This window comes from Muntiacus reevesi, chromosome 6 (assembly GCF_963930625.1).
Source record: "Muntiacus reevesi chromosome 6, mMunRee1.1, whole genome shotgun sequence".
Lineage (NCBI taxonomy): Eukaryota > Metazoa > Chordata > Mammalia > Artiodactyla > Cervidae > Muntiacus > Muntiacus reevesi.
This window is the reverse complement of record NC_089254.1, coordinates 111,963,854-111,977,961: the sequence shown is the minus strand read 5'-3', so window position 1 is coordinate 111,977,961 and position 14,108 is coordinate 111,963,854. Positions and strand designations below refer to the sequence as shown.

At 43.5% G+C, this 14,108-nt stretch overlaps 1 protein-coding gene across 3 annotated transcripts in view; it reads right to left on the bottom strand.

Moving 5' to 3' along the window:
• The window catches only part of UBE3C (ubiquitin protein ligase E3C), a 124,746-nt gene that overhangs the window by 41,563 nt on the left and 69,075 nt on the right, over positions 1-14,108 (bottom strand). Inside the window, exons 12-17 of one of the 3 annotated variants that reach the window (XM_065939603.1) lie at positions 13,741-13,898; positions 13,356-13,546; positions 3,327-3,431; positions 2,146-2,233; positions 1,865-1,962; positions 857-989 (exon numbers count right to left, since the gene is read on the bottom strand). In XM_065939603.1, coding sequence (XP_065795675.1) covers positions 857-989; positions 1,865-1,962; positions 2,146-2,233; positions 3,327-3,431; positions 13,356-13,546; positions 13,741-13,898 — 773 coding nt within the window. Of the gene's footprint in view, positions 1-856; positions 990-1,864; positions 1,963-2,145; positions 2,234-3,326; positions 3,432-13,355; positions 13,589-13,740; positions 13,899-14,108 lie in introns of all 3 variants that reach the window. The other 2 variants (XM_065939600.1, XM_065939602.1) reach the window with 2 other exon arrangements.

The following is a 14,108-nucleotide window of genomic DNA, read 5'->3' as shown; positions in this document are numbered from 1 at the left end:
ACTAAGTTACGCGAAAAACAAAAATTTTGCACACAAAATCAAGAACACAGTAAGGGAACAAGTGATGTCAGCCTTCCTCTACTGTTCCTACAAAATGACAAAAGTAGCTTTATATCTGAGAAGAGAGAAAGTATTCAAAATAAGAGGCTCTGCTTTTCTGGAAGAAAATTAAACTGCTGCCCCAGAAGAACAGGCAGTTGGTATCCCACATCTGGCAGCCTCCCGTCACCTGCACTGATGTAACACTGATTTCATGTGATAGCATGGATACCAAATTCCGAAGTTAGAATTATTAATAACTAAATTAATAACACTAAAACTGTTAGCACTGACCGCCAAAGATTAACATAAGACAAAAATGTGTCATTCACCTCTAAACGCTGTCCAAATTAACATAATTCTCTTTTATCTAACAGAAGTGTCACTGAAGCACACTCACGTTTTTATCAAGAAATTTGGATTGCAATGGTATTTACTATATTTAACTTGGCTTACATTTTATAATATTTACATAGACTGTTATAAACAAAATACAGTCTGTATGTGTCTCTCCAACATTTTTATAATTAAAGCTTGTCAACTAAATTTTAAAGACAGATATTTGGGGGCAGGAAGAGTTTCTTAAGAAAAGAAACAACAAAAACAACATCTGAAAGGCTTCTGTAGCAGTAAGCATTTGCCGACCTTAGAATTATTATCTGATAACAGACACTCCCCCAAATCTGATGCACTACGTTTGTTTTACACAGTCATCACAGAATAAGAAGGTCAACACCAATTTTTGTAACGATCAGCCTCTCCTATCACCCCAGCCTCCCCCTGCCATATGAACACACACAGAGAGAATGATACATACCATTTTCAGGGGAAAGCTTGTCATAAGCATCTTCATAAATATAATTCCTTCTTATTGTGACATTAATTCCATCCAGAAATGGACCATCTCCTTGAACTTCCTGCTTATCTGCATAAATCAACCTTTGAAAGATCTAACAGAGGAGAAACTATAAGGTTACTTGAAAACAACAGACATTTCGTCATAAACACAAGCAACCAAAAGGAAAACTATTAAATAAACCTTAACTTCTTTATATGCATAAATCCCGAGACAAGTTTTAAAGGCCAAGATACCAAATACTGATGCTATACCTTATCAATAAATGTGCAGTATTTACGTAATATTGCTCCTTTTCCCCACTTGACAACGAATTTTTAAAATCCCCTGCTATGGCACATTTTCGTTACTTCCTTCTGGAGATTTCTATACAACTCCAGGTGGAGCAGGATTCTATACAACTCCAGGTGGAGCAGGATTCACAGGGCGGCTGTGAGAAGCGGTGCACTGATGCTGCTGGCATCAGTAGGGCGATCCCCAGGGTGAGAAAACCCCAGGAATAGGTTTTACGCTAAAAGTCCAGTAGAGGGTGCTCAGGAGTTACGGAACACCATGTGTGTATGAGTTTGCAAGCGTGTGTGGGGTTTCTTTTTTGTTACTTTTTACTGGAATATAGTTGATTTACAATGTTGTGTTAATGTGTGTGTTTTAATGAAGAAATCTCAACAGTGTTAAATGTTCACCCTGTGAGAAGAGTGGGCAGGCCTAAAAACACCCTCTTGAAGCTGTTTGGTAAGCAGTGAAGTGTGGCAGTTTTCAGAAACTTGCTAAGTTGGTGAATACAAACAAAACATCCTTCAACAGGTATTTAGTTCAGTTATGCTTTTATAAACCATGGTCAACTACTACATCTAGTGAGAAAACATACTACTTAATCACAGGCACTAGCCAGCTTTAGAAAATTTCCCACTGGTGTTACTTTTAAAGACTGAGCCCGCTGAGTCAATCAGCACAGAACCAACTGCATACCTTCACCCGCTCCTCAAACGGAACCACAAAGGGCAGCTGGGTCAGGATGGCAAGCTGCCTCTCCTCGGACACGGACAGCGGCGGGGACTCCAGACCTACTGCAAGCAGAGAACGCCCTGTGAGGCCGCCCATCCCCTCCAGACTCGGGGCTGCGCTCTGTGAGGCAGGGGGTACTACTGAGGCTGCCAAGGGCGGGGTGGGGCTGGCCACCTGGGCACGAGGCGCTCTCCCGCGACGACCGAGGTCAGAAACCACAGGCCGGGAGCCCGTAGAGCACTCACCGTCCAGTGTGGACCGCAGCGGCCCAATCCTCCCCATCCGCCGGAACCGCCACGCACTCCTGGACGCCGGGACGTAGAGCTGGGTGACCTGTGGGGCCACAGCCTGCTCAGCGCCTGCCCGACCTCAGTCCCACCCGCGCCTTCCCAGAGGACCTTCCCACGCTCTCTCCCCTACGCGGGCCACCCTCTACACTTTCACACTGCAGTTATGCTTCCTAAATACACTCCAGGGAACTCTCTACTTGCTCTAATCAACAACATGTAATATCTGGACATAGTGAATCACCACAAAATGATCGCTTCACAAAGAAGCCATATCACCCTTAAAAACTACCAGTTTATTACCATTATCAAATATTCATGTTCTCATGATTAAAAGAAGTTGTGTGAATGAGTAGCCAAATAAGGCTGGTAGAGTATTAACCCACTGTCTCGCAGATCCCCTCCATCTGACCCGGTCAGAAACGCCCACGGGCCCGAGGCCCTCACTGCTACAGGACCAGCCGCAGCTCCTCAGCCTGGGCCGTGGGCAGGGCTGGGCGCCACACGCTTAATGCAAAGATGCAGCATGCATGCGGACAAAGCAATGCTTCTAAAACACTCCTGATGTTTCTTTTCTTTAACATTTCTGTAGTTATGCTTCTTCTATACCTAGTCACTCTCTGCCCCCAGCCCCAAGATTCTAAGATGAATCCAGTCATGTGTTTTCCTGACAAACAAAAATGAAAACACTCCGAGTCCTTTGGTAATGTTATTTTCATTATTTCAGAATATGTTACACTACTGAATTTACTTTACATCTAGATCTTAGTAATATTCACATTTGTCTCTGTCCCTTTAGAAAATCATAAATAAGTTCCATCTCTTTTAAGTGTTAATACTAAAAATATATTGATACAATAAAAGAAAAAGTTTTTCAACCCCCCCCCCCAAAAAAAACCATTACACACCAATACACTTTGTGGTTTAAAGCAAATTAGGATTAACAACAAATGTAAGATGCATGTGTAAGCCAGTGATACTGTTATGCGTTCTCTTATGTGATCTGAGAGTCAGCAACAAGTTTACTGTTAATATTAATTACAAAATAAACAACTTCAAAAGATTTATTCTTCTCAGAAAATATACAAACTGAAAAAGTAAGTTTAATGAAGAATATGTAAGAGATCTTCCAGGAATACCTTATCTGCTTTAATATCCTCTTGCTCTGACAGCCAGTGATTGGGGGGGCAGAAGTTCCTCCGTGTGTCCCTGGACTTCAGCATCTTCACCAGGTTGGTGATGACCTGAGGGGGGAGCAGGACCAGGTCACGCAGGCAGCCCGGGGACACCCGCACACCACGGAGGCAGAGGCACGCACAGCTTCCCTCCGCGCCCGGGATGGGGGCCCTCCGTGAGGGGCCGCTGGACCAACAGCAAACCCACTCACGGGAGAGTGTCTCACTGTGACCACAGGAGGAAGCTTATGTACAAAGTGGTCAAGCGCCCACCAACAAAGAGAGCAAATGACACAAACTTGTGCAAGGGCTGACTTTTTAAAAACTACAAGGGAGGCAGTAATTTTTTCTGAAAAACACTCCGTTTGAGGGTGCTGGTGGGAAGAGGGGGGCAGGGTCCTAGATGCACCTTGTACATCTTCCAGAGACATTTTCAGTATCTACCGAACAGAAGCCTCTTGAGTTCGTCTATGTCCTCACGAATTCCACACAACCCCAGCCGACCCTCCTTCAGAAAGCCTTCCCGCACGCTCTGGTTACCCAACGCCACCTGCTATCCCAGCCCAGACCCGCACTGCTGGGAACATCAGCCTCTCGGTAAACAGAACCCTGCCATCAGCCCCCCGAAAGAGAACGCAACTGCCTACCTAGAAAAGCAGTTGGCACCCAATGATTGACAGTGGTAAATCTTGTGATGGATGATTAAAGATATCTAACAGTACTGTCGGGCTTCAAAAGACACGAAGTTACACACTAAACAGAAATGTGTTTTGCAGTAAACAAAGATAAACCAACACAAAACTGGGAGACCAAAGTGTCTTTACAAGACCAAGGCCTTTACAAGCAGGAGCTGATCCTGCAACCACTGTGTACTTAGTGACTCTGACTGCATTTTCTGATAGTCAGCCAGGCTTCTGTACACACTGCCTCTAACTCAGTAAAATACAATTTGAACAAAGAATTAGGAAATGTCATTCTGCGTCCAACCAAAGTTGGAGAGAGGTGGTTGCTATCTCGGGCCTCCATGACACAGACTCCAGCTGGATCATATAACCAGGAAAGAGAAAAAGTAACACCTGAGCAGCGTGGCCATCCAGACAGAACGACACCAGTGAAAACTGCTCAAGATCTAGAACACAGCTCTTACACTGGTAGGCGTATGCTGTCAACTTCGCTGTGATGCCCACCACACGGCATCTTAAAGCCTACTAAGACGCTATGGCAAGGAGCCAGTACAGGTGGGCAGTGAGAGCTGGTTATCCTCCACCCGCAGCCACGGCGCCAGCGCGGGGGTTAGGCCACACACATGCACTGTTTGATGATGACTGGTATGAAGCGCGGTTGAAGTGGACTGGGAAGAGCCGAGCGCCCGGTTCCACCTGGCTAACTGCTGGTCCCAAGCAAAGCCTGGCCGCTGACCTAATGTACCTGACTCCTGGGTGTCTCTGTTTTGCTCTTCAGGGGAAAGGGTAACATCTCAGTGAGGTATGTTTTGAGTGCTCTTCCAACAGTGGGACAGAAGCAGATTCCCTGGGTACGATGAACGTGACACCGTCTCTCTCCTGTTATACACCCACACTGGTATTTTAAGTAAATTCAGGTTTAACAGCTACTGTGCTGAAACTTACCCACCACCCACCACTGTCGACAGAAGCCGTGCCTTCTGGCAGTTACTGTGTTTACTCACAGGCACCGGTTCACCCGCGGCTCCCACGCACCCCGCCCCGCGCCCGCCCCGCGCCCTGACTCCTTCGCACAGCACGGCTGGAGACGGCGCTCTGCAGCGTGGTCACAGCCGCCTGACCCCAGGAGACAGCTGTCCTCCACCTCCTGGTGCTCAACACCAGCCAACCCCTCCTGCCGAGGATGCTTCTGTTCCAGAGGTGGCAAACACGATTCAAATCTTCAGAGCTAATTAATGCCATAATTTACTTTAAATTACTGTGAAACTGAAGATACACTTTCAATACAGGTATTCCCTTCCGTACTTTCATCTTCTAAAGATGAAAAAGAAGTAACATAAAATGTCCTATCCTGGTATCACTGATCCACTTTCAAAAATACAGGAAAGAAGGCTTGCCTGGAGGCTCAGTGGTCAAGAATCCGCCAGCCAGTGCAGGAGACCAGGGCTTGATCCCTCATTCAGGAAGATCCCGTGTGCTCTGGAGCAGCTAGCTCTGGGGGCCGCAGCCCCGGAGCCCGAGAGCCCGTGCTGCACTGGAGATGCCACCGCCACGAGGAGCGTGTCGCAGCCACTGGGGAGCAGCCCCGCTCCCACGGCTCAAGAACAGCTCTGCGGCAACGAAGACCAGCACAGCCCAAAGAAAATACACACCTCAACCCTTTTAAAAGCTAAAGGAAAGGGAAAGGTGGGCATGGCAGAGGGGAGAAAGGAGGAAGGACAAGGCACAGGGTGAGCGGGGCCTGAGCGCCAGCGAGGCAGGGGTGGCAGAAGCCACTGGGAAAAGCGCATCTGAAAGGGCTCAGGAAACAAGACTTGAAGACGCCATGCAGAACAGAGCACAGCTGGTAAAGCTCTCAGACAAACATCAAATAAAGTTCTTAGTGTAACTCTCTTCTAAACAGTGCTCTATTCAAATAGTATCTCAAATACACGTTTTTAAAAAGTATAAATGTACCCCAAATATCACATAGGATATACTTGTATCTAAAATGCATTTGCTGTTTATCTGAAATCCAAATTTAACTAGGTGACACGTATTTTTAAATGTTATATTTGGCAACATGAGCCCTGGGCTAATTCCCAAAATATTTTAGAAATGTCGTATCTCCTAAGAACATTTCTGTCCTTTATTTAAGCTATTTTTTCTAAGTTGTAGAGAAAAATACAAATTTTAAGAAACCGTGAAAATTTAACTGGATCCAGAGGGTCAATACCAAAATCATATTGATTATAGTCTTCACAGACACAAATGGAGAAGCTAAAAAAAAAAAAAAAGGAGAAGCTCTATACAGTCAGCAAAAACAAGACCTGGAGCTGACTGTGGCTCAGATCATCAGCTCCTTATGGCAAAATTCAGACTTAAATTGAAAAAGTAGGGAAAACCACTAATCATTCCAGTATGACCTAAATTAAATCCCCTATGATTATACAACGGAGGTGACAAATAGATTCAAATGACTAGATTTGGTAGACAGAGTGCCTGAGGAACTATGGACAGAAGTCTGTAACACTGTATATAGGAAGCGCTAACCAAGACCACCCCCAAGAAAAACAAACCAAGAAGGCAATGCAATTGTCTGAGGAGGCCTTACAAGCAGCTGAGAAAAGAGCAGTGAAAGGCAAAGGAGAAAGAGAAACCCACCTGAATGCAGAGTTCCAAACAGCAAGACGATAAGAAAGCCTTCTGAAGTTAACACTGTAAAGAAACTGAGGAGAACAATAGAATGGGAAAGACTAGAGATCTCTCCAAGAAAATTAGAGATACCAAGGGAACATTTCATGCAAAGATGGGTACAATAAAGGAAAGAAACAGAAAGGACCTAATAGAAGTAGAAGATGTTAAGAAGAGGTGGCAAGAATACACAGAAGAACTACACAAAAAAGATCTTATTGACCCGGATAACCACGACGGTGTGTGTGATCACTTACCTAGAGCCAGACATCCTGGAGTGAAGGATGTGAAGTCAAGTGGAGTGAAGTCAAGTGGAAGCATCACTACGAACAAAGCTAGTGGAGGTGATGGAATATCAGGTGAGCTATTTGAAATCCTAAAAGATGATGCTCTGAAAGTGCTGCACTCAATATGCCAGCAAATTTGGAAACCACCACAGTGGCCACAGGACAGGAAAAGGTCAGTTTTCATTCCAATCCCAAAGAAAGGCAATGCCAAAGAATGTTCAAACTACCGGACAATTGCACTGATTTCACGTGACAGCAAAGTGCTAGTCACTCAATGCTGTCCGACTCTCTGTTACCCCATAGACTGTAGCCTGCGAGGCTCTTCTGTCCACGGAACTCTCCAGACAAGAATACTGGAGTGGTTACCATTCCCTTCTCCAGGGGATCCATCCAACCCAGGGGCTGAATTCAGGTCTCCTGCATTGCAGGCGGATTCTTTACCGCTGAGCCACCAAGGAAGCCCATATGCTAGCAAAGTAAAGCTCAAAATCCTTCAAACTAGGCCTCAACAGTACATGAACTGAGAAATTCCAGATGTACAAGCTGGATTTTAAAAAGGCAGAGGAACTAGAGATCAAATTGCCAACATCTGTTGGATCAGATAAAGCAAGAGAATCCAGAAAAACATCTACATCTGCTTCACTGAGTACGCTAAATCCTCTGACTGTGTGGATCACAACTATGGAATATTCTTAAGAGATAAGAATACCAGACCACCTTACCTGCCTCCTAAGAAACCTGTAAGCAGGTCAAGAAGCAATAGTTAGAACTGAACATGGAACAATGGACTTGTTCAAAATTGAGAAACAAGTACATCAAGGATGTATATTGTCACCCTGCTTATTTCACTTACATGCAGAGTACATCATGTGAAATGCCGGGCTGGAAGACTGTCGGGAAAAATAACAACTTTAGATATGCAGATGATACCACTCTAATGACAAAAAGCGAAGAGGAACTAAATAGCGAGCCTCTTGAAGAGGGAGAAAGAGGAGAGTGAAAAGCTGGCTTAAAACTCAACATTCAACAACGAAGATCATGGCATCTGGTCCCATCACTTCATGGCAAATAGATGGGGGAAAAAGTGGAAACAGCAATGCATTTTATTTCCCTGGCCTCCAAAATCACTGTGGATGATGGCTGCAGCCATGAAATTAAAATATGTTTGCTCCTTGGAAGAAAAGTTATGACAAACCTAGACAGTGTATTAAAAAGCAGAGACATCACTTTGTCTACAAAGTCATACAGTCAAAGCTGTGATTTTTCTAGTAGTCATGTATGGATGTGAGAGTTGGACCATAATGAAGGCTGAGGGCTGAAGAACTGATGCTTTGGAATTGTGCTGGAGAAGACTCTTGAGAATCCCTTGGACTGCAAGGAGATCCAACCAGTCCATTCGAAATGAAACCAACCCTGAATATTCATTGGGAGGACTAATGCTAAAGCTGAAGCTCCAATACTCTGGCCACCTGATGCAAACAGCCAACTCACTGGAAAAGACCCTGAAGCTGGGAAAGACTGAGGGCAGGAGGAGAAGGGGGCGACAGAGGATGAGATGGTTGGATGGCATCACCAACTCAATGGACATGAGTTTGAGCAAGCTCCGGGAGATGGTGATGGACAGGGAGGCCTGGTGTGGTGCAGTCCATGGGGTCGCAAAGAGTCAGACACAACTCAAATTCTGTGATTTCAAAACACCTTTAAACATATTCCCTTTTTGTACATCCATTTTTAGTACCACAAGCTGCTAGAAATATTTAGTACTGGAAAACCAAAGCTCACAGAAGTAACCATTAAAAAACCACATGAAGTGATGAAAGAGTGTCAAAGGCAGTGAAGACTGGAGTAACAGTTTTAAACTGGACCAACACACACCCAGTGCTGAGATCAAAAAGACAGTTTTCCTCTCAGTTAATTTTATTAGACTTCCTGGCGCAGATATGCCTACTACAGAAGACAGTATGGACACCGAGAGACGGGCAGGTTTTAGATTTAAACAGGGCTTCAGTCACTGGGGTGCAAGTCTGCACACTGAGACACGAGGTCACTGATGCCTGCCCCATGGGGACTGACTGCACCCCGGCCTGGAGCCTCCGCTGACAAGCACCCGCAAAAGGCACCACCAGCAGCAACTCTAACTCCAGCCAACAGCTGTCAACCGATCCTGAGGAGATCCTGAGACAGTAAGACCCGAGAACCAGTGTGTTACACAATATGAACAAAGATAACAAACAAGCAAACACCAGGATGACTAAGATGTACCAGCTCAACACACAGTTTTAGCAGACTTCTAGCAGTTATAAATGTGTCTTTTCGTGTTTATGCCGTGCGTTTTACTCAGCTCCCACATTGTACTCTTCCGCGCTGGAGCTAAACCTTAAATAAACACTTGAGAACTACCAAGACTATTTAAGCAAATATTCAGAAATGCACTAAACTGCTATGTGTCTGATTACTTGCCACTGAAATGAAAAACAGGCACTCCCGGGTGGTCTGGGGGCCAGGACTCTGTGCTGTCGCTGCTGAGGGCCCTGGGGCCACTCCCTTGTTAGGGAGCTGGGAAACCAAACACTGACACCCGGGAGCAGGTTTCCCTTAAACCCAATGTTAAAAGACCAAGCCGAGAGCTGGTGAGAGACACACAGATGTCTCATAGAAGTCACACCTGACCACTGTCCAAGCTCAAGGTTTTAATTTAACAAGCACTGTTTCAAAGATTACTGTATGTTTGAAAGTCCACTGGCTATCAAGATCACAAGAAAATCTTGACTAATGACCTTAGGGAAATAGTCTTAAGCATTACATATTTTACATCATATAAGAAAATTCACACACATAAATAATGTATCTGATGAGAACTTAAAGCTATGAATGCTCAACTATGACATTTCTGAGTGGAGACCACTGACATTTAACTTTATTAGTGCAACCACAGAAAAGCATATATATTCCAAAATTACAAAGGTACCTGTAATAATCTTTTGATCTTAAATGTAGTAGGCAAAATCAAACTATCTTAGGTAATTGCCTTAAAACTTTAAAACAAACATCAGGACAAGGCACATAATTTATGGGTACCTACCTGTGGTAAATGTGTGATGTGATTAATATATAATAAACAGTTTTTTAGATTTCGATTTCCCAACGAAGAGTGTGTGAAAAGGAAGCACAAGAAAAACCAGTAAAGTGACGGTTCTAAGACTATTCTCTCTCAGAAGGCCAGAATGATTTCCCCTTGTAGCCCTAAGCTCTGAACGCCTTCAGCAGTTCTGTGCCTGCCTGCATGCTCCGAGCGTTGCTGCTGAGTCTCTTCCTTGTGTAGTGATGCTCAAAGAACAGGGACTCTGTTCCATTTCATTCATGGTTCCCCAGCACAGGGCAGAGCCAGGGTTCCTGGGATAAACACCGTGGGTGTTTAAAATAATTGACAGTAATGATACCCCAGTCTATAAAAGTCCTTAAGTATTTGATATGGATTCTTGCTGTCGATGGCTAACCTAATTTTATAGAGCCGTTAGTTATCAGTATTCTCCAGCATGTTTAAAACACTACAAAATTACTTCATAAGGTATCCACTTTATTGAGTAGGCAAAACCAAAGCCAAAAAAAACTTTCAAAGACAGAGAAAGACATGGCAGGCAGCTCGGCCACTTTAGAGGAAGCCTGGACCTGCCTCACTGGTCAACACTGATGGACAATGGTAGCGCGGTTCAATCACAGCTAGGGTACTGCTGTGGTTTTCTGTTTTCACTTTTTAAGGAGTGTTTTTGACACTGAAAAATCCAAACCAACCACCAGGTAGGAGAAAGCTCGTCCTCTCCCACCCCTCTGCGCACCTTCCCCCCAAGGAGGAGCCCCAGCGCAGCCTGGCAGCTGCTCACCAAGGCACATCCAACAGGAGCTCCTGCCGCCTCCCAGGCCTAACGCAGTTACAGCTGTAAATTACACTCGGAGAGGAGCTGATAAGCTTGATAAATGCACCAACTGTTTTAGCAGTGTCAGTGCGGGGCTCAGAACTGACCTCAGTTCCTACAGTGACAAAGAAGGATGACTCCATCCACTTAGAAGTCTGTTCTGTGACTAGCCCACAGAGACCCTCTCGGAAACCGGTCTGGGAGGACTATCAGGGGCTAAAAAATGAAAATGGCTGGTGGCTGGAGGAGCCAGGTCTCCTTATGTGCAGCTCTGTCAAAATCAGCAGAATGCAGGCAATCACTGCAAAATGCTACTGCTTTCTTTGGTGGATTCTATTCCCTGAATTCTTCACCTCAGTGCGATACTGAAACATACAGAAAACACTAAACTTTCACCTGCACACTTCCCGGGGGCGGTGGAGAGCAGCAGCACAGTGCGCATGCTGGCTCCCCAGCCCCAGGCTGTGTGTTCCCGTCTGCAAGACGGGACCCCTGCAGTGCCCTCCTCACAGAACTACCACTCGCGTGGACTGGCCCCTGTAAAGTCCTCAGAATGCTGTCTAAGACAGCAACCACTGAGACTTAAATTCTTAAAAGAAAATAACTAATATCAGCTGAATCTGTTCAAAGACCGTGCCTTGATTTTTTTCTTTTTTTGCAGGGGGTGGGGGTGGAGGGTGGGCTTAGTTCAACAGCAGGCAGAACAACAACAAAATCTTTACAAAGAAGAGGAATCTTATTCAAAAACTTGTCTTCAAACAAGTCTGCTCTAAATTCAGATCTTCATAACTCAATTTGAAACCTAAAGACAACCCTGTTTCAGAAAAGATGAATGTTCACGCTAATTTTTAAAACAAACAAAAACCCCGCAATCCTTAATAAAGTAGTAATGAACCATTTTGAGGCCTAAGAACAAATTCACTACAAAATTTTCACTTAATGCTTATGCAAAATAAAGCAGGACCGGGGAAAAACATCTTAATACAGCATAATTAAATCCAGAAGGTTCTGGGTGCTAAAGATAAGCCTGGTTTATGAAAATCACAAAACTGTGAATATAGGTGCTATAAAATAATGAACTTATCTGATACTGTACACAAAACCTGATAACACGCATAACGGAAAGTTTTAGTAACAAAGATACCAGAGTTTAATTAGATCCTTCAAAGAAAAACATATGCTACCATTAACAGCCACATCCAGGAAAAGCTTACACAAGAATTACAAGTTTTAAATGGGTGACATAGCTTATTTTTAACTCAGAAAAGATGCAAAAGTGTTAGTCTTTAAGCAAGGATATATTAAGGGCTCAACATGTGACCTTAAAAGTTTACTTAGGAATATAGAGACAGGTAATTAAAATAAATTGTGCAAATATATATCACATCAATCCGCACATATTATAAATTCAATGATGCATTAGTACTGTATTCAGTGCAATCAAAACATTATCAGTTACTCTCACTGCTACTAATGCTTGTGCTCAGAAGTGAAATGTGTTGTAAAACCAGGCAGAACGGGCTGCACAGAGCCCATCGTGGGCTCGAAGGATGAATAAGCAGTCCTTAATTAGCCCATCAGGTTAAGTGCAAGCATTAATGGGCCTTTCCTAAAGTCTAGCTTGACATCTTTCTCCAAACATGGCCAAGAAGAAAGTTCCATTAGCAATATTAATACAAGCTTAGTTGATCATTTTCATTCAATTAACTTCTTTCAATTAAATAGATAGCTTGACAAAAGCAGTGATAAAAGACCTGCAGGGACAGCTGATGACTCCAACTGAACATTAGTGTGCGAGAGGTCGCTGGTACTGAACGGACTGTAAATCTAGCATTCAATTTGGAAAATGCATTTCTTCTGCTCTCACTGCTCTAATGAGCGATTTTAGCTGACGAGATGTGTTTGCTGCAGAAATTTCATGGGAAGTCAAGCACCCTTTTTCTTTTCTTTTTTTCTACCCCAGTAGTTGTATTCTCTCAGTGGTGGTGGTTTCTTGCCAACAATTCAGCCACAGTAACTCATAACTTCTCTTTCTGCACGATTAAAAATGAAGGTATTTTAAAATAACTTATATTCAACTTGCATTAAATTAATGATCTTATTCCACCTTTGTTAATCAATTTCTTAAGATTAAATAAATAAAACTCATAAGAGATCTTTTCGTGAAAAATAAAAAAAATTTTTAATTATACATCACCTTGTCACTGAAAGTACTTGGCGCAAGTTATAAAAGATATATTTAACAATGTAAAAACAAGGCTTTAAAAGGAGACAAATATAAAATGAAAAAGACTTTTCTTATAAGTTTTGCAAATTAACAATCAAGCTGGAAACAAACCTGTAACTCTAGTCTTCTAAAAGGAGTCATCATCATCAAAAAAAAAAACCTGTACATTATTTTACCTCAGTAAACAAAAATACTCATACACTCATTACCTTAAATAACTGAATCCATCGCTTCTGCTCCATTTGTATACACTGCTGCATTTCAGAACTGGTAGTTGCTCCAATACTTTGAAAGGCGGTGATATATTCTTCTCGAACTTCCGGCTTTGTCTCTGGGTATGCCAGTTTGATGATCCCTAAGCACGCGTCGCGAAGGCACCGAGACAACACTACCAGCTCTTCTAAAGTGAAAGGCATCATTGACGATTGTCTTTGACCTACAACTGAAAAACATAATCCAACTTCCTATTATATTTGGGCTCCCCTTCCCATCTCTTACACACTCAAAGACTTAAAAGGCTTAAAACTTTCCTATCATCTATGGAAATGGACACAGCATGAGGTCCGCAACAAGGGGATTGCTCAGAATTCTCACCTTCTATGGGGTCTCCGAAGAATTCATTGTCATGTATGGAAATCAGTGAGTGACTGAACAAGGAGCTAAACAGGTAAAAGAGTGGGATGATTCTACTAGAATCTTCAAAAGACATAGGTGAGCCCCTTGATATCACCTGAAGCAATGGTACCATAGACCTTGAATTGGGAGAAAGGAGAAAAAAACACAATGGCTGAGTTTGGGAACAAATTAAGACATGACATCAGACAAATATAATCAGGGAAAATAACCTTTGCATTAGCAATTCAAAGACCGAGAGGGGAGGCAAAGTCACTCTAACAACACAGGTTAATAAATAGCGTAAATTAAAGAACAGGACGCCAAGCCCCCACTCTTTATTAACGTCC